We start from the raw sequence: 24389 nt of genomic DNA on the forward strand, positions 1-24389 counted from the left end.
GGGAAGTGTCTGAGGCCAGATTTGAACCTAGGACCTCCCATCTCTAGGGCTGGCTCTCAATCCACTGAGCTACCCAGCTGCCCCCGAGTCTGAGAATGTTTAAGGTTCACACCCCTCTAGGGTAAGCCGAGGGTTCCGGGGCTCCAGATCCACTCTAACCCTCTCACTGTCCAGGACTAGTCAGGGAGAGTCAGGCCCAGAGCATGGAGATCATGCTGGGCCAAAGGCACCTCAGGGAGAGCAACAGCCTGCGGCCCGGTCCTCCAGAGTCCCTTCATAGGGTGACTGGGTGCCTCCTGGAGGTTCCCCAGAAAAGGCGAACAGGACCTGGGGAGGCTGCAACCATCTCAAGCTATATCTCTGCTCAAATACCTCAGAGCTTTCCCCAAAGCCCCTGCCGAGAATGTGGGCTGCCTGTCCTTCCCTCTCCAGAGCTAGCTGAGCAGCGGGCCTCCAGCTTTGGCTCTGAGCTCTGTGGCAAAGGCCCCGGGGCGTCTCCTGAGATAGGCCCAAATTTTCCAGTGCCCCCCTCCCCCGGCCCAGTCGTGGCCAGGGGCTGGAGAGGGCCTTCCTCCGGGGTGCTGCCCCCTTCTTCCTTGTCCTGCCTTGCATGGGACCCGGGGAATGCTGCCAGCTGGCCCCCCCTGACCCTCCCTACCCATACATGAGGCTACAACAGGGGCCTCCTGGCTGTGTTACGCCTGGGAGGCTGCCCCTTCTTAGCTCAGCTGTCCCAGAGAGCCATAGCCAGTCTGCCCTCCCCACAGAGAGTATCCTGGCCCTCCTCCAGCAGCCCCCTCCACCCCCACCCCAGAGCCCTGATCCTCAGGCGCACCGAGACTCCCTGAGCCCAATGAAACCCCAGAAAACCTCACCAGGTGAGGCCCCGGCCTGGGGGGCTGCAGGGCTGCAGGGGAGCCCGCAGGGGCCGGCCAGCCCCCAGCTCCGGCCTGCTTCCTCCCTGCTCGCAGTTGTCCAGCCCGGAGAGCTCCACCTGCCGGAGGAGGAAGTGGAAGCGGAACTGTCGTTCCTGCTGTGCTTCCCCAAGCCTGGCCCGCTGCAGAGAGCCGTGACGGAGGGCAACTACCCGCCCCTCGGGCCCTTCACGGCCATGTTTGAGAGTGACTTTGTGCAGGTGACCCCAGGCAGGCCGGTGGGCCCGGCTGGGGGAGGACGGGGGAGGGCTGGTCCGGGACACCCAGCAGGCCAGAGTCCCCTGGGTTGCTTCCCTAGATCAGAGCCCAGACTTTTCGGGAGGAGCACCCCGGGGAGCCTAGTGGAAGTGGAAGGTAAAGGACGCCCCCCTCCCCCCTGCTCCCCTGCTCTCTGGCTCGGGGCTCTTCCTGAGGCCTAACCCGGTCCCGAATCCCCCCAGGGCAGCCCAGCGTCACCATCTGGACCATCTTCTCCAGTATTTCCAGGTCTCCAAACCCGTCCAAGGTACTAGGGAGGCTGGGACTGACTGTCAGGCCAGCTGGGCCCGGCCCAGAGGGCCGGCGTGACTCCTCCCCCCCTGCCCTTGCCAGGCTATCGGAGCCTTCCAGTTCAGGGCCCTGCAGGTCCCCGTCGTGCTGGGCTCCAGTCCAGACCTTGTCCTCCTGGCTGGGCCTCCTCGAGGATTATTCAGGGCCGCTGCAGAACTTTGATTTCGAATCTCAACCAAGAGTGCTCAGGGACCCATTAGAGCCCCAAGAGGGCCCCCAAGTGTACCCCCAAGACCAGAGGTATCCCCAAGAAGGCCTCAAAAGTGGTGCCAATGCAAAAAGCCGCAGCAGCCACAGCCCCAAGAGCAGCACGGGTCTAAAGAGCAATCGCGTGACTCCTCAGGGGAACCCAGAACCCCTGCCGAAGTTCTTTTAAAAAAAATAGAGATCTGGGATGCCTGGCAGCACGGGTGGGTCCAATGCCAGCCTCGGGAAGCCGCGTTGGCCTGGTCCCAGGTCGCCACAGAGCAGCCACAGCCCCAAGAGGGCCCCCAAGAGAGGCGCCATTCCAAGGGGCACCACCACTCAAAACGGCACCATCACTCAAAAATGCAGCAGCTCCCCCAAGAGCAGCCACAGCCCCGAAGGCTCTGCGAATGCCAGAAAACACAGGAGCCGCCACTGCGGGTTAAGGTTCGGGACACCTTAGGGGAGCCCAGAACCCCTGCCGAAGTTCTTTTTAAAAAAATAGAGATCTGGGATGCCAGGCAGCACGGGTGGGTCCAATGCCAGCCTCCGGAAGCCGCGTTGGCCTGGTCCCAGGTCGCCACAGAGCAGCCACAGCCCCAAGAGGGCCCCCAAGAGAGGCGCCATTCCAAGGGGCACCACCACTCAAAACGGCACCATCACTCAAAAAAGCAGCAGCTCCCCCAAGAGCAGCCACAGCCCCGAAGGCTCTGCGAATGCCAGATTATGCAGGAGCCGCCACTGCGGGTTAAGGTTCGGGACACCTTAGGGGAGCCCAGAACCCCTGCCGAAGTTATGTTAAAAAAGATAGAGATCTGGGATGCCTGGCAGCACGGGTGGGTCCGCTGCCAGCCTCCGGAAGCCACCCGGGTCGCCACAGAGCAGCCCAAGGACAAACCGAGGGAAGGGCCGGAGCCCACCCAGGCCTCACAGCCCTCCGCCCGGGTCAAGGCTCTGCGGAAAGCCATCCAGAAGCCACCGATCTGGCTCACCAAAGCATGGCAACACTGCAAAAAGGTGGTCTGCACCTGTACCAAGGGCTCCAACTAATCCCCTGCCCAGGCGTTAGATTTAAAATAGTTTTGAGAGTTAAATAGTTGTAGATAAGAGAGTGGGAGCCATAAACTGTGATAATTAAAATGTGGCTGTGAGCGGACTTCCGGGTTAACATGGCTGCAATCTAGCCGCGAATCACTTCCTCTCCCCAGCACCGAATGAAATAGACTACCTCAAAAGAGCATAAAAATCACCTTTGGAAGAACAGCGGGACTCTCCAGTATCCCACAGAAATGAAGGTACGTGGGGCTTGAACATTTCCACACTATAAGGAGGAGGAAAGGCTGGCACAAAAACATGAACTGAGCCGCCCCTCTCCCCCCCGCCCCCACCAAACCAGAGTAAGGTATCAGAGCTCTCACTGGGACAGCGAGTGAGTGAGGAGCATCTCTGTCTGGGGGTGCACACCAGGGTCCTTGGGTTCTAAATACTGCAGGGAAAAGAACTCTCAGGGCGTTTCACGGGAAAATCCTGCACTGAGCAAAGGGGAGGCTGTGCTGAGCAAAGGGGCGGCCGCGCTGAGAGGCTGTGCTGAGCGAAGGGACAGCCCCGCTGAGAGGCTGCGCTGAGGAAAGGGGAGGCTGCGCGGAGCAAAGGTGCCTGCACTCTAAGAAACCTTGGAGGCTGGGAAGAACTAGTCTGAGGCAACCTAAATTCACAGAAAACCCGCCCATATCACCCAGACCCCAGACCAAAAAGGAAAGGGGAATAAAACCACCAAAGGGATGGCTCACATGGCCCAAAATCAAGCCTCCAGGAAGAAAGGGGAAAAGGTGACTATTGAAAACTTTTATGGCAGGAGTACCCAAGCAAAAGAAGAGAAAGAGGATGAAACCCAAACAAAATCAAAACATGCCTCCCAAAATGGAAATTATCCACAAGCTCTGGAAGAACTCAAATTGGAGCTTACCCAAAAGATGGAAAACTTCTGGAAAGAAAAATGGGAGAAAGAGATCAGCAGTCTGAGAGACAAGACTTCACAATTGGAGAACGAGCTGGAAGCATCTAATAGAAGGGCAGACAAAGCTGAAAAGCAAAACCAGTCCCTAATGACCAGAATTAAGGAACTGGAAGACAGTGAGCATGCAAAACAGCAAGAATTAATAAAGCAAAGCCAAAAAATGTATGAATTAGAAGAAAACACAAAATATCTCACTGAAAAGGTCACAGACCTAGAAAACAGAGGAAGAAAAGACAATGTGAGAATTATTGGTCTGCCCATAAAATCAGAGATAAACAAAAACCTTGATGCTATACTACAGGAGGTTACAGAAGAAAATTGCCCACAAGTTCTGGAACAAGGGGGCAAAATAGAAATAGAAAGGGTTCATACAACACCCTCTATACTAAATCCCCAAAAGACAACCCCCCAGGAATGTAATCGCCAAATTCGAGAGCTTCTAAGAAAAGGAGACTATCCAACAAGAAGCCAAGAAGAGGAGCTTCAGATATAGGGGGGCTCCCATAAGGATCACACATGACTTGGCGGCTAACACACTAAGAGACCGCAGAGCATGGAACACAATATTTAGGAAGGCAAGAGAGCGGGGTCTCCAACCAAGAATCAACTACCCAGAAAAACTGACTATATACTTCCAGGGGAAAGTATGGGCAGTCAACAAAATAGAAGACTTCCAAGCATTTGCTATGAAAAGTCCAGAACTTAGTGGAAAATTTGATATCCAATCACAGAAAGCAAGAGAAACATAAAAAGGGAAATATGAAAGAATGGGAAAAGGAGATAAATCTTATCTTTTTCTTTAAGTCAAACTCTGTTCTATAAGGATTACATTTACATCAAATTATATATATTAATATGTGGGGAAAATGTATTGTGTAACTGTCAAAAATTGTATGCACCATAAGAGTAGTTAGAAGAATCATGCATAGGGAAAGATTGGGGCATCAAGACGATTTGGTGAAAGGGGGGACAAAGAAAGGAAAAGGGAAGGGGGGAAGTGTCGACAATACTAAGATTTGCTTCAAGAAATAGGAGGGGGACCTAAATAGAATAACCTTTCCCATACAAAGATACACATGGGAAGGGGAGGGGAAGATCTCTCATATGAGAAGGAGAGGAAGAGAGTGTGAAGTGGTATTACTTAAACCTTACTCTCAGTGAAATCAACTCTGAGAGGGAAGAACATCTATATCCAGTGTGATCCTGAATACTATCTTATTCAACAGAGTAAGAAAGAAAAGGAAATTAAGGAGGAGGAGGGGGAGGGAGTACAAAAAGGGAGAGAAAAAGAGGGGAGAGGGGAAGGAAGCATAAAAAGGGAGGAGCTAGAAAGGGAAGCATACCAAGGGAGGGGACTAGGGGGACTGACCTAAAGTAAATCACTGTTTCAAAAGGATATAGCTAGGGAAGAAATGTCAGAACTAGGGGAAGATATCAAAATGCCAGGGAATCCACAAGTGACAATCATAACTTTGAGCGTGAATGGGATGTACTCACCCATAAAACGTAGACAAATAGCAGATTGGATTAGAACCCCAAACGTTACCATACGTTGTCTTCAAGAAACACGTATGAGGAGGGTTGACACTTACAAGGTTAGAATTAAAGGATGGAGTAAGACCTTTTGGGCCTCAACTGATAGAAAGAAGGCAGGGGTTGCAATCATGATATCTGACAAAGGCAAAGCACAAATAGACCTGATCAAAAGGGAGAGGGAAGGTAAATATATTCAGTTAAAAGGGAATATAGACAATGAGGAAATATCGCTAATCAACATGTATGCACCAAACGGAATAGCATCCAAATTTCTAATGGAGAAATTAGGAGAATTGAAGGAGGTAATAGACAGTAAAACCATATTAGTGGTAGACTTGAACCAACCACTATCAAATTTAGATAAATCAAACCAAAAAATAAATAAGAAAGAGGTAAAAGAGGTGAATGAAATCTTAGAAAAATTAGAGTTCATAGACATAGGAAGAAAAATAAATAGGGACAAAAAGGAATACACCTTTTTCTAAGCACCACATGGCACCTTCAGAAAAATAGACCATACACTAGGTCACAGAAACATGGCACTCAAATGCAGAAAAGCAGAAATAATAAATGCAACCTTTTCAAATCATAAAGCAATAAAAATATTGATCAGTACGGGTACATGGAGAGCGCCAAATCAAAAAGTAATTAGAAATTAAATAATATGATACTCCAAAATCAGTTACTTAGCAAAGAAATCATAGAAACAATTAATCATTTCATTCAGAAAAATGACAATGGTGAGACATCCTTTCAAACCCTAAGGGATGCAGCCAAAGCAGTACTTAGAGGAAAGTTCATATCCATGACTGCATATATTAACAAATTAGGGAGGGGGGCAGTGATTGATGAATTGGAAATGCAAATCAAAAAACTTGAAAAAGAAAAATTAAAAACCCCCTGAAGAAAACCAAACTAGAGATCCTAAAAATTAAGGGAGAAATCAATAAAATCAAGGGTGATAGAAGTATTGCACTAATAAACAAGACTAGAAGCCGGTACTTTGAAAAAACAGACAAAATAGACAAAGTACTGGTCAATCTAATTAAAAAAAGGACAGAAGAAAAGCAAATTAACAGCATCAAAGATGAAAAGGGGGAGCGTCACCTCTGATGAAGAGGACATTGAGGCAACCATTAAAAACTACTTTGCACAATTATATGGCAATAAATATACCAACCTAGGTGATATGGATGAATATTTACAAAAATATAAATTGTCTAGACTAACAGGAGAAGAAATAGATTTCTTAAATAATCCCGTATCAGAAAAAGAAATCCAAAAGGCCATCAAAGAACTTCCTAAGAAAAAATCCCCAGAACCTGATGGATTCACCAGTGAATTCTATCAAACATTCAGAGAACAGCTAACTCCAATACTATATAAACTATTAGACATAATAAGCAAAGAGGGAGTTCTACCAAACTCCTTTTATGACACAAGCATGGTATTGATTCCAAAACCAGGCAGGTCAAAACCACAGAAAGAAAAGTATAGACCAATCTCCCTAATGAATATAGATGCAAAAATCTTAAATAGGATACTAGCAAAAAGACTCCAGCAAGTGATCAGAAGGATCATCCACCATGATCGAGTAGGATATATACCAGGGATGCAGGGCTGCTTCAATATTAGGAAAACCATCCACATAATTGACCACATCAACAAGCAAACCAGCAAGAACCACATGATTATCTCAATAGACGCAGAAAAAGCCTTTGATAAAATACAACACCCATTCCTATTAAAAACACTAGAAAGCATAGGAATAGAAGGGTCATTCCTAAAGATAATAAACAGTATATATCTAAAACCATCACCTAATATCATCTGCAATGGGGATAAACTAGATGCATTCCCAATAAGATCAGGAGTGAAACAAGGATGCCCATTATCACCTCTACTATTTGACATTGTACTAGAGACACTAGCAGTAGCAATTAGAGAAGAAAAAGAAATTGAAGGCATCAAAATAGGCAAGGAGGAGACCAAGTTATCACTCTTTGCAAATGACCTGATGGTCTAACTAAAGAATCCTAGAGATTCAACCAAAAAGCTAATCGAAATAATCAACAACTTTAGCAAAATTGCAGGATACAAAATAAACCCACATAAGTCATCAGCATTTCTATATATCTCCAACACAGCTCAGCATCAAAAACTAGAAAGAGAAATCCCATTCAAAATCACGTCAGACAAAATAAAATACCTAGGAATCTATCTCCCGAGACAAACACAGGAACTATATGAACACAACTACAAAACACTCTCCACACAACTAAAACTAGACTTGAACAATTGGAAGAACATTAACTGCTCATGGGTAGGACGAGCCAATATAATAAAAATGAACAGCCTACCCAAACTCATCTATCTGTTTAGTGCCATACCCGTGGAACTTCCAAAAATTTTTTTTACTGATTTAGAAAACATCAAAACAAAGCTCATTTGGAAGAACAAAAGATCAAGGATATCCAGGGAAATAAGGAAGGGGGCCTTGCAGTCCCAAATCTCAAACTATACTATAAAGCAGCGGTCATCAAAACAATTTGGTACTGGCTGGGTAAGTGACCTCAGCAGGACAGTATACTACCAAGCCAGAGAACCCAGCTTTGGGGACAAAAATCCACTATTTCATAAAAACTGCTGGGAAAATTGGAGGACAGTGTGGGAAAGATTGGGTTTGGATCAACACCTCACAGCCTACACCAAGATAAATTCAGAATGGGTGAATGACTTGAACAGAAAGAAGGAAACTTTTAAGAAAATTAGGCGAACACAGAATAGTGTACATTTCAGACAGACAGAGCAACAGAGAGAGGGAGAGTAGGAGGGACCGAGAGATGGAGAGATGGAGAGGAGAGACAGAGGGAAGGAGGGACGGAGGGGCGGAAGGACGGAGGGACGCAGGGACGCAGGGGCAGGGGTGGAGAGACGGAGAGACGGAGAGACGGAGAGAGGCTGGTCCTCTCCCCAGAAGGTCCGCCACTTGAAGACAAGTATCTGCTTGTTCGCCCAGCCCTGGCGCCCAGTAGGTGTTTCACAAGTGAGCGTGGATGACCCCTTCAAAGGCAGAGAAGAGGAACCAAAGGCTCAGGCAGTTTGGGGACCCGAACAGCCCGCTGGGGCTGAGGGTGCTGGGAATGGCCTGTCCCAAGAGGTTGGAGGAGGCCCGGGACTCGGGCCCAAGAGGAGAAAGCGGCCTGTGGGTTCGCAGGCGCAGCTCAGGCTGCCAGGAATGGGGGAAGGGCGAGGAGAGCCAGGAGGGCTGCCACAGGGGGCCCTCGGAGGACGCCCACAGCCGAGGCCCGGGAGGGGGCAGGTTCTCTCTTGAACCCAGAGACCTGGAAGCCAGAGAAGTCCCTGGGACGGCTGGAGCGAGTGGGCAGAGAAGATGGGCCCCGGGGGGAGCCACAGGAACGGGGAAGGGAGGGAGAGAGGGAGGGGCACGGCGGAGAGTTTGAGAGGCTCGGGCCTGACCACGTCCATCTGGTCTAACCGCTGAAGATGAAGCCAAAGACCCTGAGAATATCAAGGGGGTGGGGGGGGCGAGGCGCGAGGGCGTTGCCATGGAAACCAGGCGAAGGGGGGTGCAAAGGTGTGGGGGGGGCGGGATGCGGCGGAGGAAAGGCCAGGGGAGCTGGCCGCCCTGAGAGCCGCCCGGGCACTTAGCTACAGTGGCCGGCGGCCGCAGAAGAGGGGCGGCACCCGCTGCGGGGGCTCAAGGGCCCAGGCCTCCCCGAATCCCGGGGGCTCTCCCTTTCTGGCTGGGAGTGGAATGGAGTCCCTCCTACCTAGAGATCTCAAAGCAGGGACTGGAAGACTGCCGGCGGGCACCAGCAGGGTTGGTGGGACAGCGCGGGTGAGGGTACCAGGTGAGGCTGCCCATGGGGGGCGAGGAGGGAAGCGCGGCCCCCCGAGAGGTGGAGCTGCCGGGGGGAGGTCCCAGAAAGGGTCCCGGCCTGCAGTTCCGGGTGGAGCCGTACAGGGGAGGGACGGCGGTTAGGGGTGGGCGGGGTTGCCGTTAGGGGTGGGCGGGGCTGCCGTTAGGGGCGGGGTTGCCAGGCTACCGGCGGTCTCTGCCTCCTCCCAGGATCGAGAGAGCGCGATGAGCAATCATTCGACCCCGCCCTTCGACCCTCGCTTTCCCTACCAGAACCTGACCCGCAACTGCTACCAGAACTTCCGGGGTTGGTGGGGGGGCATCCGGGGCCGGAACCCGCAGCAGGGGAGGCGGGGGCGGGGCTCCGCGGCGTGACCCCGGCGTGACCCCGGCGCCTCCTCCCAGACTTTCACCGCTGTACCAAGATCCTGAAGAGGCCCGGCAAGGACTCGAGCCCCTGCGACTACTGCCGCAAGGTCTACCACTCCCTGTGGCCGCTCAGCTGGGTGAGGATGGGGGGGAAGGGGCGGGGCTGCGGAGGGGCGGGCCCAGGTTCTGGAGGGCCGCCTGCCTCAGTCCCTGCCTGCCTCCCCGTAGCTGCAGCGCTGGACGGACCAGATCCGGGAGGGGACGTTCCCCGGGAAGATCTGAGGGGCCCCCCGAAAAATCCTCGCAGCCGGCAGGCTTAACAAGAAGACTTTTATTAAAAAACCAGTTGCAAACTGCCCGTCACCCAGTGTCCGCAATCCCTGGGACCGGGGTGGGGAGGCCGAGGGCCCCGGCTGGCTGTGCTGGCCCCCGCTCCCCTCACTCCCCGGGAGGCACCGGAGCTATAGCACCATGAGAAAGATGAGGCGGGGCGGCCTCCCTGAGAGCCAGGGGGGGCGGCTGCGGGAGCCCCCTCCCCTCCCCCTTTATGGCTTTCCCCCTGGGGGGGGCGGGGTGCCACTGAGGCAGGAGGTAAAAGTCTAGAACCATCCTGAGGCTGAGGGAGGGATCCTTGCTGTCCCTCCCTGCTGGGTTGGGTCTCCAGCCACCGGGTGGCGGCCGCCCCTTGCTAAGGTTATCCCTGCTTCGTCAGACGTGCGGGCGGCCGCCGCCCCCATACCCCCCCCCCCAAGAGGGCCCCGGGCAAGGGGAAGGAGGATCGGGCTCCCTGTGAAAGGATTGGGGATCCCGAGCACAGGGGGAGGAGCAGCACCCTGAAATCTAGCCTCCCCTCCCCACTTTCCTGGGACGCCTGGCTCAAGCCTTCAGGGAACTAGCTGGGAGAGAAAGGAAGAGAAGCCCTGAAAGTCTGGCCCCAAGAGCTGGGCCGTGGGCACCCTCGAACCCGGGACAGGGTGTCCTGCACAAGCCTGACAGACTGGGGGAGGGAGGGGGGAGTTGAAAGAGAGAGACGGCCCTGAGCGGAAGGCCAGCTTGCGTGCCCAGGTCCCGGGCATGGGCTGCCTCCCTCCTAGGTAGCTGTGGAGGGCCAGCCTGCAGGAGGAGGAGGGCCGGGGGCACGCCGAGCGCCCCCCACTTACCCTCAGTGCCCCCCATTGACGTCAAGGGCGATGGAGCCGTGGCTGACCACAAGGCGCAGACGCTTGGATGGCGAGAAGGGGCCAAAGGCCAGGGTCCGCTTGGGGGGCTCGGGACCCGCGGGCCCAAGGCTGGGGGGGCGCTGGGGACCGGGGTGGCGCCGCTCAGGTCCACTCGAACCACGCAGGGCAGCCCGTAGCGCCGAGCCCAGTGCCAGTCCTGCAGCAGGGCAGGGCGGGCCGGGACGCAGGCGGGCGCGGGCGGGGACAAGGCCACCGTGACCTCGCCTCGGAGGCGGCACCGGGGCCCGCAGCCGCCCCACCGGTGCAGGGACGGCGGGGGGGGGGGGGGGGGGGGCGGCAGCTACTGCACCCACAGGGCGGAGAGGGGCTGCAGGCGCAGGGGCTGGCAGAGAGCTGTAAGGAACAGAGAGGGCGGTCAGAGCGCGGCTGCACTGGAGGAGACCCGGGGCGGGTGCACAGCAGGTCCAGGCGCTGCAAGGTGTGGAAGTGGGAGCAGTGCTGGGCCCTCGGCGGCCCGAGCCCCTGCCGGGCCCCCCGGGTCTCCCAGTAGCGCTGAGGCCTCCTCTAGGTCTCCTTCAGCTGGTACTTTTCACAGGTCCTGGGAGTCGGCGCCGAGGGCTCCCGGGGGCGCAGACGGAAGGCGCCTTCTCCCTTCCTGAAGGAGAGAAGGCGGCGGGGATGCCGGGCCGGGCAGGGGGCGCCCCGAGGTCCCCCCACTCCCCGCCAGGCTCACCTCTCACTGGTGCAGCAGTCGCACAGCTCTGCGCTGCCCGTAGAAGCAGGTGACATCGTCCCCGGGCTCCATGTCCTGCAGCACCTCCGTCTGCAGGCACAAACTGGGGGCCCTGCTCCTCAGCTCCAGGACCCCTCCTCCTGCCCTCCCCCCGCCGGGTGCCCGCGCCCGCCGGCTCCTCTGGCCTCCCTTGCAGTCTGGGGCCAGGCGGGAGAGGGAAGAGAAGGGTCCGGCGGAGCCCGCCGGCGGCTCACATGATCCACATGGAATTAATGTTACCCTCACCAATGGCGGCGGGCCCGTAATGTCCACACAGGCACTGCCGGGAAGCTCATCTCTACACACACGGGAAGATCTTTTTCCATAACGCGCTTCCTGATTAGAATTCCAAAGAGCCTTTTGGCTGGCATCTCATCCCTTGCTGAGAGTGACAGCAGGACCATCTGTCTTCTGATTCTGCTCCTTTTCCTTCCCAGGGCATTTCGCCCAACCCTCCTTACGGGGAGCACCAAGCACTGTGGTCACGGGAGGAGAGACGGTGACCCTCCTGTGCCAGGCGTCACCCACCATAATCAACAATTCACGGTCTCTCTGCTGAGGCCTGGAGTGTCAGGACCTGAAGAGCAACAAAGACCACAATGGTATGTGGCCAACTTCACTCTCTCCTCTGTGAAGGCTGAGGATGCTGGCAGCTACGGCTGTATTTACTCACTGGAAGGGAGAGCATCATCTCCCAGTGACGCCCTGCACTTGGAGGTGGCAGGTGCCAGCAGAGCCTGGAAACAGAGACCTCGCCATGGGTATTGGGGCTCATAGAGGGTCACCCCAGTGAGGAGGAGGATGGCAGCTGACACTGGCTGGGCACTAGGTGGCACAGTGGAGGCAGCCCTGGCCTGGGAGTCAAGAAGAGGCATCTCCCTGAATTCGCTGCCCTCACACACTCATCCAAATGTTACAGACCAGCATGTCCATGTCCAAAGAAGGAGCAGAGGGTGCACAAATGCAGTCTCAAAGCTCCAACATGTTTAGCTCACTGAACTTCACATCCACATAATAGATGCCATCCACAAGGGGCCCAGCCCTGCCTCAGCTTCCCCAAGACACAGACGGTGTCCTCTGGGAGTCCGTCACGTTCCTTCGGGTGAATGAAGCCTGTAGTGCTTCACTTCCCCCAGCCAACAGCTGCTCTTCCGGCATTCGTTCCACGGCTGTGTGTCACGTTCTCCTGCCCCAACTCATTTCACCCTTCATTATCTGACTCTTTCCAAGGGTTTTTTTCATCCATGTGCTCAGCGTTTCTTTTTTAACCCCTCACCTTCCATCTCAGATCAGTCCTGTGTATTGGTTACAGGGCAGAAGAGCGTTAAGGGAGAGGCAGTGGGGATCAGGTGACTCGTCCAGGGTCACCCAGCTATTAGGGTCTGAGGTCAGATTTGAACCAGGACCTCCCATCTCTAGGCCTGCCTCTCCATCCACTGAGCCACCCAGCTGCCTCTGCTCTTTGTTTCTAAGGGCCCAGGAACATTCCATCTCCATGAGACTCCTCGATTTCTTCGGTCATTCCCCAGTCTTTGGGCATCCGTCCCCTCCGCCCTCGATGCTTTTTCATTTCGGGAAGCAGACTCAGCAATAGTGTCTTTGGTCCCTTCATCAATCAGGTGGAGGCCCTAATTCTCACCAACTAGACACACTTTCCTACTTCCCAGAGGCTGCCTATCAACCTTCCCCCCAATTTCCTGCTTTCCTGCTCAGACACAGGTGACCCCCTGGGCAAGTCCCTTACCTCAGTTTCCCTCAGTTCTCCATCTGTAAAATGAGCTGGAGAAATGGCAAAGCAGTCCAGAATGTCTGCCAGGAGAGCCCAAAGGGGGCCAGGAAGACTCTGAATAGCTGAACAAATAGAGCACCGACCACGAGGCCGGCACCATGCAAAGGGCATTTGACCCTCCCCAGTGCCCTAGGAGGGAGGTACTGCTGTTATCCCCATTGTATTCTTAGGGAAACTGAGGCAAGCAATTGGAGGGACTTCCCCAGGATCTCTCAGCTAGTAAGTGACTGAGGCTCGATTTGCACTGAGGGCTTCCAGGTCCTCCTAGACTCCAAAGCATCCCTCATTGCAGCCTGCTGGAGGAGAGTCATGGTGGGCGTCAGGGGGCCTCAGGGGAGCTGTGGGGCCGAGCTCTGGCACCTGAAGTGTCCAAGAGGAACTGCGATGACCTCCAAGGCCTGGGCCTCCCCCATTGTGGAGTCCTCCAAAGACAGGCTGGATGAGCACTAATTGGGAAAGAAATAGCCAGGAGACTCGCTGCAGGCCAGGCCAGGAGGGGGGCCCTCTGGGGTCCCTCCCACTCCGCTCCTGGCCAGGACACCAGGCTGGGGAGGGAGCCTGACTCACGGCGGGCCATTGGGGGAGTCCTGGGAAAGGCCGGGTCACTCTCGGCGGCTCTCCTCAGCCCTCTGTGCACATCATGGCCCGCGGCGCTCTGCCAGGGCTCGTCCTCATCTTCCCGGGCATCTTCCTGCCAAGGCCTGGCACAGCCAATGCGGGACCTGAGAAGCAGCCCCCCAGGACACGGGCCAGCCAGGGAAGCAGAGTCGGGTCCGAGGCTGGGAAGTTTGTTGGAGCGGGAGGTTCGGGGGAGCCGTAAAGAGCTTCTCCAGGCCAGCTTGGTTTCATTCTGTGCCTGAGCTGAGCAGCAGAGCCTTGAGTGGTGATGGGTCTGTTGCTGGATCTCCTCACTGTGATAAGAGCCCCCAAACATGTTCAGAGCCTGCTCTGGGGCTGAGTGGCGTCTACAGGTTCCTCCTGATTTTCTCCACTGGGGAGGCACCCATCGTGGCCAGTCCTGTGTTCAGGTACTTTGGGCTCTTCTGCTCTACCAGGACCACCCTCAGCCGTGAGACAACAAGGACGCCCGCCTGGCTCTGATGCTCTTCTGGCCTAGTAGGGGGACATGAGACAGACTCAGGAAAACACATCAAAATCAGTACGAACTGGGGCCAGCTGGGGGGCTCAGTGCATGGAGACTCGGGCCCAGAGACAGCAGGTTCTAGGTTCAAATCTGCCCTCAGATACACACTGGCTGGGAGACCCTGGGAAGTCACTGAACTCCCTTAGCTCGCCTTCCTCCTCTGCTCCACACGACTGCTTCTAAGGCAGAGTTTAAAGAAAGGAGCCCAGAGTCACTTGGGGAAAGGAGAGGAGGCCCTGGGTGCCGGGATTGTCTTGTAGGAGGGGGTGTTTGAGCTGAACTTTGAGGGCAACAGGGAGCTATAGAGTCAGGGCTGCAGAGGGACAGCATGGAAGGCAGAGGCGACAGCCAGGGCAGGAGACAGGAGAATGCTGTGTGTGAGGAATGGCAAGAAGGTTCAATGGGCTGCTATGTGAGGGCCAGCTAGGCGGTGCAGTGGGCAGAAGGCCAGGCCTGGAGTCACGGAGATCCCCCTTTTGGAGTTCAAATCATGCCTCAGATACTGATTGGCTTTGTGACCCTGGGCATGTCACTTCACCCTGCTTGCCTCAGTTTCCTCATCTGTCAAATGCGTTGTAGAAGGAAATGGCCAATTCTCCAGTGTCTGCCAAGAAAACCCTGAATGAGGTTGTGAGGAGTCGGGCAGGACTGAAGAAGGGAACAAGGAAAGCCGGAAGGAGTCCCGGCTGGGCCCCCGGTGTCTCAGCCCCTCTCAGACCTGTTTTCTGACTCTTCTCCTTTTCTTCCCCAGGACATTTCTCCAAACCCTCCTTACGTGGAGCACCAAGTACTGTGGTCTCTGCAGGAGACACAGTGACCCTCCTGTGCCAGGCGTCACCCACCTATCATAACCCCAAATTCACGTTCTCTCTGCTGAAGGCTGGGGTGCCCCATCCCGTACAGCGCCAGAGCCCAGAAGGGCGTGAGGCCAACTTCACTCTCCCGTCTGTGAAGGCTGAGGATGCTGGGAGCTACAGCTGCATTGACTCACTGGAAGGGAGAGCATCATCTCCCAGTGACGCCCTGCACTTGGAGGTGACAGGTGCGAGGAGAGCCCTCGGGATACCTCCACCTCCCTTTCCCCCGTATGTGGGGCTGGTGGGGGGGGGACATGGATGATAAAATAGCCATTTACCACCAGAACATGAAAGTCGTGTTGATGAAGAGAACACAAAGAATTACATCCTCCTTGTCTTGTCCTTTGATCCAGCAATACCACTACGGAGTTTGTATCCCAAAGAGATTATACTAAATGGGAAAGGTCCTGTTGGTACACAAATATTCATAGCTGTGCGTTCTGTGGATGCAAAAAAAAAAATGAGAGGGTGTCCATTGATTACAGAATGGCTGAACAAAGTGTGCTACGTGATGGGTGTGGAATACTATTGTGCGGTAAGGAATGATGAACTGGAGGGATTCCATGTGAACTGGAAGGACTTCCAGTAATTGATGCAGAGTGAAAGGAGCAGAACCAGGAGAACAGTGTACACAGAGACGGATACATTGTAGCATGATGAAATGTAACTGAGTTTTCTACTGGCAGCAATGCAATGACCCAGGTCAATTCGGAGGGACTTAAAAAAGAGAGCTCTCCCCATGCAGAGTAAAGCAACCCCCCATGGGATTCCTAGAATATTTATCTGTGGGTTATAACCTGAGGTGGAGAGAGGAGGCTAAGGAAATGGGAGAATAATAATGACTCAAAGACAGAAGTAGAAACACATGGGGAGTAACGGGAACTCCGAGGAAATAAGAGGATTAAGAGAATAGGTGGGGAGCCTCAACGCCCTGGTGCCTTCTACAGACAAGGGAGTCTGAGCATTAGTAGGAGGCACTGGGGGCAACAACATCGCTAGAAAGGGGGAGTCTCAACTCCCTGGTGCCTCCTATAGAGACCGTGTGGCTATGAAAGAGACATAGTGAAGCAAGAGAGCTAAGAGGAGACGAGGGGAAGACAGAGAGGAAGTGAAGGAGGAGAGAGCTAGTAAAGGGCTACTAAGAGCCTTAACCCAACCTTATGAAGTAGGGTCTGGGAATTTTTTAAGGTTTACAATCTTAACCTTATGAAGTAGGGTCTGAGAATTTTTAAGGTTCACACCCCTCTAGGGTAAGCCGAGGGTTCCGGGGCTCCAGATCCACTCTAACCCTCTCACTGTCCAGGACTAGTCAGGGAGAGTCAGGCCCAGAGCATGGAGATCATGCTGGGCCAAAGGCACCTCAGGGAGAGCAACAGCCTGTGGCCCGGCTCTCCAGAGTCCCTTTATAGGGGGCCCTGGTGGCTCCTGGAGGTTCCCCTGAAAAGGCAAAGGGGGCCTGGGGAGGCTGCAACAGCCTCAAGCTACAGCCCTGCTCAAAGACTTCAGAGCTTTCCCCAGAGCCCCTGCCTAGAATGTGGGCTGCCTGTCCTTCCCTCTCCAGAGCTAGCTGAGCAGCGGGCCTTGGGCTTTGGCTCTGAGCTCTGCAGGAAAGGCCCCGGGGCGCCTCCTGAGACAGGCCCAAACTTTCGGGTGGCCCCCCCACACCCCCTTTGTGTCCAGGGGCTGGAGAGGACCTTCCTCCGGGGTGCTGCCCCCTTCTTCCTTGTCCTGCCTTGCATGGGACCCGGGGAATGCTGCCAGCTGGCCCCCCCTGACCCTCCTGACCCATGCATGTGGTCACAACGGGGGCCTCCTGGCTGTGTTACGCCTGCGAGGCTGCCCCTTCTTAGCTCAGCTGTCCCAGAGAGCCATAGCCAGTCTGCCCTCCCCGCAGAGAGTATCCTGGCCCTCCTCCAGCAGCCCCCTCCACCCCCACCCCAGAGCCCTGATCTTCAGGCGCACCGAGACTCCCTGAGCCCAATGAAACCCCGGAAACCCTCACCAGGTGGGGCCCCGGCCTGGGGGGCTGCAGGGATGCAGGGGAGCCCGCGGGGGCCGGCCAGCCCCCAGCTCCGGCCTGCTTCCTCCCTGCTCGCAGTTGTTCTGCCCGGAGAGCTCCACCTGCCGGAAGTGGAAGCGGAACTATCCTTCCCGCTGTGCTTCCCCAAGCCTGGCCCTCTACAGAGAGCCGTGGCGGAGGGCAACTACCCGCCCCTCGGGCCGTTCACGGCCATGTTCGAGAGTGACTTTCTGCAGGTGACCCCAGGCAGGCCGATGGGCCCGGCTGGGGGAGGACGGGGGAGGGCTGGGAGGCGGCGGCGGGAGGGGGGGGGGTAGTGGGAGGCAGTGAGGGGGTGGCAGGGGGCCGTGGGGGCGGGGGCTGTGGGGGATGGCAGGGGTGGTAGGGGGCGGCGGGGGGGGAGGGAGGGGCGGTGGGGGGCGCCAGGCGGAGGTCAGGGTGCTCCCGGCTGCCCCGCCCCGGCCTCCCCAGGTCACCAACAAGGGGGAGCCTGTCTTCCTGCACAAGAAGGAGAACCCGGTGACCATGGCTGTGGCCTCCTCCTTCCCGGGGCTCCTGCTCCCGGACCTCGTCCTGCTGGCCCGGCCCGTCCAAAGCAAGAAGCAGCCTCCGCGGCTGGAGCTCACCAGGTGACCGGGCGGCCCGGCCCTGCCTGCCTGCCCCCCTCTCTGTGCCGGGCCCGGCTCACCCCGTGCTCCCCACAGGCTGCTGCCGGCACAGCTGGTCCGCCTGTTTGTCCACAGCGAGGCCGGATGGAGGCTGAAGCTCCGCCTGGCCTCCGGCCGCAGTTTCTACCTGAGGCTGGTGGCCGAGCCGGCCGAGGGCTGCCTCCTGTTCAACCGCTGGCGCTTCCTGATCTTCCTGATGCAGGGGCCCATCCCGGCCTGGGCCCGGAGCCCCGACGAGCAGGCCGCCCAGGTGAGGGCCGCCCGGAGCCCCCTCTGACGCCGGGAGGCGGCGCGGGCGGCCCGTGACCCCCACTCTTCCTCTCCCCCAGGACGAGAGCGCCCCGATGTCCGCAGCGGGTGAGAAAACCCTCCTCCTGCCTCCTGCCCCGGCGCCTCCGCCTGGCTCTGGGTTTCTGAGGCCCTTCTGGTCCCTCCACAGAGGCCCCCCCCAAACGGAAGGAGGTGGCCTTCCCTCCCCAGTACCCCGTCCCGAGGACCAAGGGGAGCCCGGGCTGGACCTGGGACAAAGCACTGCACTACCCTGGGCCGCTCTCCCAACTGATGGACCAGCAGAGCGCCCCGGCCCTCCCGGAAGTGATGTCGGAAGTGATGTCGAGAGCGGAAGCCGCCCCCATGTCCTTCCGGTCCCAGCAGAAGCTCCCAGTCAGGAGAGAAGAGCAGCAGAAGTGGGCGTGGCCCCAAGCGTGCGGGGGCGGGGGGGAAGGGGCGGGGGCGGGGGCGGGGGCGGGCACAAGGGCCTGGAGGAGAGGGAGGGCTGGTCCTGGACACCCAGCAGGCCAGAGTGCGGTGGGTTGCTTCCTTAGATCAGAGCCCACCCTTTTCAGGAGGAGCACCCCGGGGAGCCTAGTGGAAGTGGAAGGTAAAGGACGCCCCCCTCCCCCCTGCTCCCCTGCTCTCTGGCTCGGGGCTCTTCCGGAGGCCTAACCCGGTCCCGAATCCCCCCCAGGGCAGCCGAGAGTCACCATCCGGACTCTGTTCTCCACAATTTCCGGGTCTCACCTGTCTAAGGTACTAGGGAGGCTGGGACTGACTGTCAGGCCAGCTGGGCCCGGCCCAGAGGCCCGGCGTGACTCCTCCCCCCTGCCCTTGCCAGGCTGCCTCACCAGCGGAGACGTCCTCTTCAGGGCCCTCCAGGCCACCCTCCCAAGAGCACCCCCAGGAGCCGGGCACTGCCAACAAGCTGCCGCTCCCCCAAGAGCAGCCGCAGCCCCAGGAGCTCCCCCAAGAGCAGCCGCAGCCCCAGGAGCTCCCCCAAGAGCAGCCGCAGCCCCAGGAGTTCCCCCAAGACCAGCCGCAGCCCCAGGAGCTCCCCCAAGACCAGCCGCAGCCCCAAGAGCTCCCCCAAGACCAGCCGCAGCCCCAGGAGCTCCCCCAAGACCAGCCGCAGCCCCAGGAGCTCCCCCAAGACCAGCCGCAGCCCCAGGAGCTCCCCCAAGAGCAGCCGCAGCCCCAGGAGCTCCCCCAAGAGCAGCCGCAGCCCCAGGAGCTCCCCCAAGAGCAGCCGCAGCCCCAAGAGCTCCCCCAAGACCAGCCGCAGCCCCAGGAGCTCCCCCAAGAGCAGCCGCAGCCCCAGGAGCTCCCCCAAGACCAGCCGCAGCCCCAGGAGCTCCCCCAAGACCAGCTGCAGCCGCAGCCCCAAGAGGGCCCCCAAGAGAGGCGCCATTCCAAGAGGCACCACCACCACTCAAAACACCACCACCACCATTCAAAATGGCAGCAGCTCCCCCAAGAGCAGCCACAGCCCCGAAGGCTGTGCAAATGCCCGAGCATGCAGGAGCCGCCACTGCGGGTTAAGGTTCGGGAAACCTTAGGGGAGCCCAGAACACTGGCCGAAGGTCTTTTAAAAAAAATTGAGGCCTGGGATGCCTGGCGGTTCGGGTGGGTCCGCTGCCAGCCTCCGGAAGCCGCCGGGGTCGCCACAGAGCAGCCCAAGGACAACCCGAGGGACGGTCCGGAGCCCACCCAGGCCTCACAGCCCTGCGCCAGTTTCAAGGCTCTGAGGAAGGCTATCCAGAAGCCACCGAGCTGGCTCACCAGAGCATGGCAACAGGGCAAAAAGGTGGTCTGCACCTGTACCAGGGGCTCCAGCTAATCCCCTGCCCAGGCCACCTAACTGCATTAGATTTTTTTTTTATTTTTTTAAAATATATTTTATTTGATTATTTCCAAGCATTATTCATTAAAGACATAGATCATTTTCTTTTCCTCCCCCCACCCCCACCCCCCATAGCCAATGCGTAAGTCCACTGGTTATTACATGTTTTCTTGATTTGAACCCATTGCTTTGTTGATAGTATTTGCATTGGAGTGTTCATTTAGAGTCTCTCCTCTGTCATGTCCCCTCAACCGCTGTATTCAGGCAGTTGCTTTTCCTCGGTGTTTCCACTCCCATAGTTTATCCTTTGCTTATGAATGGTGTTTTTTTTTCTCCTGGATCCCTGCAAGTTGTTCAGGGACATTACACCGCCACTAATGGAGAAGTCCATTACCTTCGATTATACCACAGTGTATTAGTCTCTGTGTACGATGTTCTCCTGGTTCTGCTCCTCTCGCTCTGCATCACTTCCTGGAGGTTGTTCCAGTCTCCATGGAACTTCTCCACTTTATTATTCCTTTTAGCACAATAGAATTCCATCACCAACATATACCACAGTTTGTTCAGCCATTCCCCAATTGAAGGGCATCCCCTCGTTTTCCAGTTTGGGGCCACCACAAAGAGCGCAGCTATGAATATTCTTGTACAAGTCTTTTTCCCCATTATCTCTTTGGGGTACAGACCCAGCAGTGCTATGGCTGGATCAAAGGGTAGACAGTCTATTAGCTCCCTTTGGGCATCATTCCAAATTGCCCTCCAGAATGGCTGGATCAGTTCTCAACTCCACCAGCAATGAATTAATGTCCCTACTTTGCCACATCCCCTCCAGCATTCATTACTTTCCTTTGCTGTCCTGTTAGCCAATCTGCTAGGCGTGAGGTGATACCTCAGAGTTATTTTGATTTGCATCTCTCTGATTATACGAGATTTAGAGCACTTCTTCATGTGCTTGTTAATAGTTTTGATTTCTTTATCTGAGAACTGCCTATCCATGTCCCTTGCCCATTTATCAATTGGAGAATGGCTTGATTTTTTTTTGTACAATTGATTTAGCTCTTTATAAATATGAGTAATTAAACCTTTGTCAGAGGTTTCTATGAAGATTTTTTCCCAATTTGTTGTTTCCCTTCTGATTTTAGTTACATTGGTTTTGTTTGTACAAAAGCTTTTTAGTTTGATGTAGTCAAAATTATTTTACATTTTGTGATTCTTTCTATGTCTTGCTTGGTTTTAAAGCCTTTCCCCTCCCAAAGGTCTGATATGTATACTATTCTGTGTTTACCCAATTTACTTATGGTTTCCTTCTTTATGTTTAAGTCACTCACCCATTTTGAATTTATCTTGGTGTAGGGTGTGAGGTGTTGATCTATTCCTAGTCTCTCCCACACTGTCTTCCAACTTTCCCAGCAGATTTTATCGAATAGTGGATTTTTGTCCCAAAAGCTGGGATCTTTGGGTTTATCGTATACTGTCTTGCTGAGGTCACTTTCCCCCAGTCTATTCCACTGATCTTCCTTTCTGTTTCTTAGCCAGTACCAAATTGTTTTGATGACTGATGCTTTGTAATATAGCAAGGCCCCCATCATATGTGTTTTTTTTCATTATTTCCCTGGATATCCTTGATCTTTTGTTCTTCCAAATGAACTTTGTTATGGTTTTTTCTAAATCAGTGAAGAAGTATTTTGGTTGTTCAATGGGTATGGCACTAAATAGATAAATAAGTTTGGGTAGGATGGTCATTTTTATTATATTGGCTCGTCCTATCCATGAGCAGTTAATGTTTTTCCGTTTGCTCAAGTCTAGTTTTAGTTGTGTGGCGAGTGTTTTGTAGTTTGTGTTCATATAGTTCCTGTGTTTGTCTCGGGAGGTAGATTCCTAGGTATTTTATTTTGTCTAAGGTGATTTTGAATGGGATTTCTCCTTCTAGTTCTTGCTGCTGAGCTGTGTTGGAGATATATAGAAAAGCTGATGATTTATGTGGGTTTATTTTGTATCCTGCAACTTTGCTAAAGTTGTTGATTATTTCCATTAGCTTTTTGGTTGAATCTCTAGGATTCTTTAAGTAGACCATCATGTCATCCGCAAAGAGTGATAACTTGGTCTCCTCCTTGCCTATTTTGATGCCTTCAATTCCTTTATCTTCTCTAATTGCTACTGCTAGTGTTTCTAGTACAATGTCAAATAGTAGAGGTGATAATGGGCATCCTTGTTTCACTCCTGATCTTACTGGGAATGCATCTAGTTTATCCCCATTGCAGATGATATTAGCTGATGGTTTTAGATATATACTGTTTATTATTTTTAGGAATGACCCTTTTATTCCTATGCTTTCTAGTGTTTTTAATAGGAATGGGTGTTGTATTTTATCAAAGGCTTTTTCTGCGTCTCAATTGAGATAATCATGTGGTTCTTGGTAGTTTGCTTGTTGATGTGGTCAATTATGTGGATGGTTTTCCTAATGTTGAACCAGCCCTGCATCCCTGGTATGAATCCTACTTGATCATGGTGAATGATCCTTCTGATTACTTGCTGGAGTCTTTTTGCTAGTATCCTATTTAAGATTTTTGCATCTATATTCATTAGGGAGATTGGCCTATAGTTTTCTTTCTCTGTTTTTGCCCTGCCTGGTTTTGGAATCAGTACCATGTTTGTGTCGTAAAAGGAGTGTGGTAGAACTCCCTCTTTGCTTATTATGTCAAATAGTTTGTATAGTATTGGGATTAACTGTTCTCTGAATGTTTGATAGAATTCACTGGTGAATTCATCAGGCCCTGGGGATTTTTTCTTAGGAAGTTCTTTGATGGCTTGTTGGATTTCATTTTCTGATATGGGATTATTTAAGAATTCTATTTCCTCTTCTGTTAGTCTAGGCAGTTTGTGTTTTTGTATATATTCATCCATTTCTCCTAAATTGGTGTATTTATTGCCATATAATTGGGCAAAGTAATTTCTAATGATTGCCTTACTTTCCTCTTCATCGGAGGTGCTGTCCCCCTTTTCACCTTTAATGCTGTTAATTTGCTTTTCTTCCTTCCTTTTTTTAATTAGATTGACCAGTACTTTGTCTATTTTGTTTGTTTTTTCAAAGTACCAGCTTCTTGTCTTATTTATTAAATCAATAGTTCTATCACTTTCGATTTTATTAATTTCTCCCTTAATTTTTAGGATTTCTAGTTTGGTTTTGATCGCTTTCGAGTTTTTTCATTTGCATTTCCAGTTGATTGATCTCTGCTCTCCCTTGTTTGTTAATATAAGCATTCAGGGATATGAATTTACCTCTGATTACCGCTTTGGGTGCATCCCAAAAGGTTTGAAAGGATGTCTCGCCATTGTCATTTTCCTTGATGAAATTATTAATTGTTTCTATGACTTCTTCTTTAACCTAAACGGTTTTGGAGTATCATATTGTTTAATTTCCAATTGGTTTTAGATTTGGTTTTCCATGTACCATTACTAATCATTATTTTTATTGCCTTGTGATCTGAGAAGGCTGCATTCACTATTTCTACTTTCCTGCATTTGTGTGCTATGTTTCTGTGACCTAATGTATGGTCAATTTTTGTGAATGTGCCATGTGGTGCTGAGAAGAAGGTGTATTCCTTTTTATCCCTATTTATTTTTCTCCATATGTCTATTAATTCTAATTTTTCTAAGATTTCATTCACTTCTTTTACCTCTTTCTTATTTATTTTTTGATTTGATTTATCTAAATTTGATAATGGTTGGTTTAAGTCTCCCACTAATATGGTTTTACTGTCTATTTCTTCCTTCAATTCTCCTAGTTTCTCCATTAGAAATTTGGGTGCTATGTTATTTGGTGCATACATGTTGATTAATGATATTTCCTCATTGTCTAGAGTCCCTTTTAACAAAATATAATTACCTTCTCTATCCCTTTTGATCAGGTCTAATTTTGCTTTGGCTTTATCAGATATCATGATTAACACTCCTGCCTTCTTTTTATCAGTTGAGGCCCAGAAGGTCTTACTCCATCCTTTAATTCTGACCTTGTGGGTGTCAACCCGCCTCATGTGTGTTTCTTGAAGACAACATATGGTAGGGTTTTGGATTCTAATCCATTCTGCTATTCGTCTACGTTTTATGGGTGAGTTCATCCCATTCACGTTCAAAGTTATGATTGTCATTTGTGGACTCCCTGGCATTTTGATATCCTTCCCTAATTCTAACCTTTTCTTCTTCGGCTCTACCTTTTAGTCCAGTGATTTACTTTGAATCAGTCCCCCTTGTCCCCTCCCTTGATGTTTCCCTTTTTAGTCCCTCCCTTTTTGTTCCCTCCCCCTCCCCCCTCTCTTTCCCTCCCTTTTTGTTTACCCTCTCCCCCATCCCCTCCATCCCCCCCTTGGTTT

The 24389-nt window shown here is 53.3% G+C and overlaps 2 protein-coding genes and 1 long non-coding RNA gene across 9 annotated transcripts; 2 read left to right on the plus strand and 1 right to left on the minus strand.

The window, feature by feature from the left end:
• The first annotated feature begins 7868 nt into the window (after window positions 1–7868).
• On the plus strand, window positions 7869–9838 carry LOC130453512 (cytochrome c oxidase subunit 6B2-like). 4 transcript variants are annotated; one of them, XM_056796433.1, is made up of 4 exons: window positions 7869–9098; window positions 9317–9413; window positions 9512–9612; window positions 9704–9838. In XM_056796433.1, the coding sequence occupies exons 2-4, from the start codon at window positions 9332–9334 to the stop codon at window positions 9755–9757; spliced, it is 237 nt and encodes a 78-aa protein (XP_056652411.1). In that variant the 5' UTR covers window positions 7869–9098; window positions 9317–9331; the 3' UTR covers window positions 9758–9838. The 4 variants fall into 4 exon arrangements, with proteins under 4 accessions (XP_056652411.1, XP_056652409.1, XP_056652410.1 ...); XM_056796435.1 differs by having other exon boundaries at window positions 8030–8254; XM_056796431.1 differs by having other exon boundaries at window positions 7896–9098; window positions 9512–9838.
• Window positions 9792–13570, minus strand: LOC130453975 (uncharacterized). Of its 4 annotated transcripts, XR_008911664.1 has the most exons (4): window positions 13173–13570; window positions 11675–12723; window positions 11390–11492; window positions 9792–11311 (listed from the first exon to the last, which is right to left on the minus strand). It is a non-coding gene; the product is annotated as an uncharacterized LOC130453975 (long non-coding RNA). The 4 variants fall into 4 exon arrangements; XR_008911663.1 differs by having other exon boundaries at window positions 9792–11492; XR_008911662.1 differs by having other exon boundaries at window positions 11390–12723.
• Window positions 13571–13857: 287 nt separating this feature from the next.
• Window positions 13858–20091, plus strand: LOC130459021 (MAGE-like protein 2). The gene is made up of 12 exons (XM_056826236.1): window positions 13858–14020; window positions 14158–14286; window positions 15113–15403; window positions 16522–17223; window positions 17317–17474; window positions 17710–17867; window positions 17943–18156; window positions 18236–18263; window positions 18346–18592; window positions 18752–18786; window positions 18874–18935; window positions 19021–20091. The coding sequence occupies exons 1-12, from the start codon at window positions 13858–13860 to the stop codon at window positions 20017–20019; spliced, it is 3186 nt and encodes a 1061-aa protein (XP_056682214.1). The 3' UTR covers window positions 20020–20091.
• Window positions 20092–24389: the final 4298 nt, after the last annotated feature.

Source organism: Monodelphis domestica, chromosome 4 (assembly GCF_027887165.1).
Source record: "Monodelphis domestica isolate mMonDom1 chromosome 4, mMonDom1.pri, whole genome shotgun sequence".
NCBI classification, from domain to species: Eukaryota; Metazoa; Chordata; class Mammalia; order Didelphimorphia; family Didelphidae; genus Monodelphis; species Monodelphis domestica.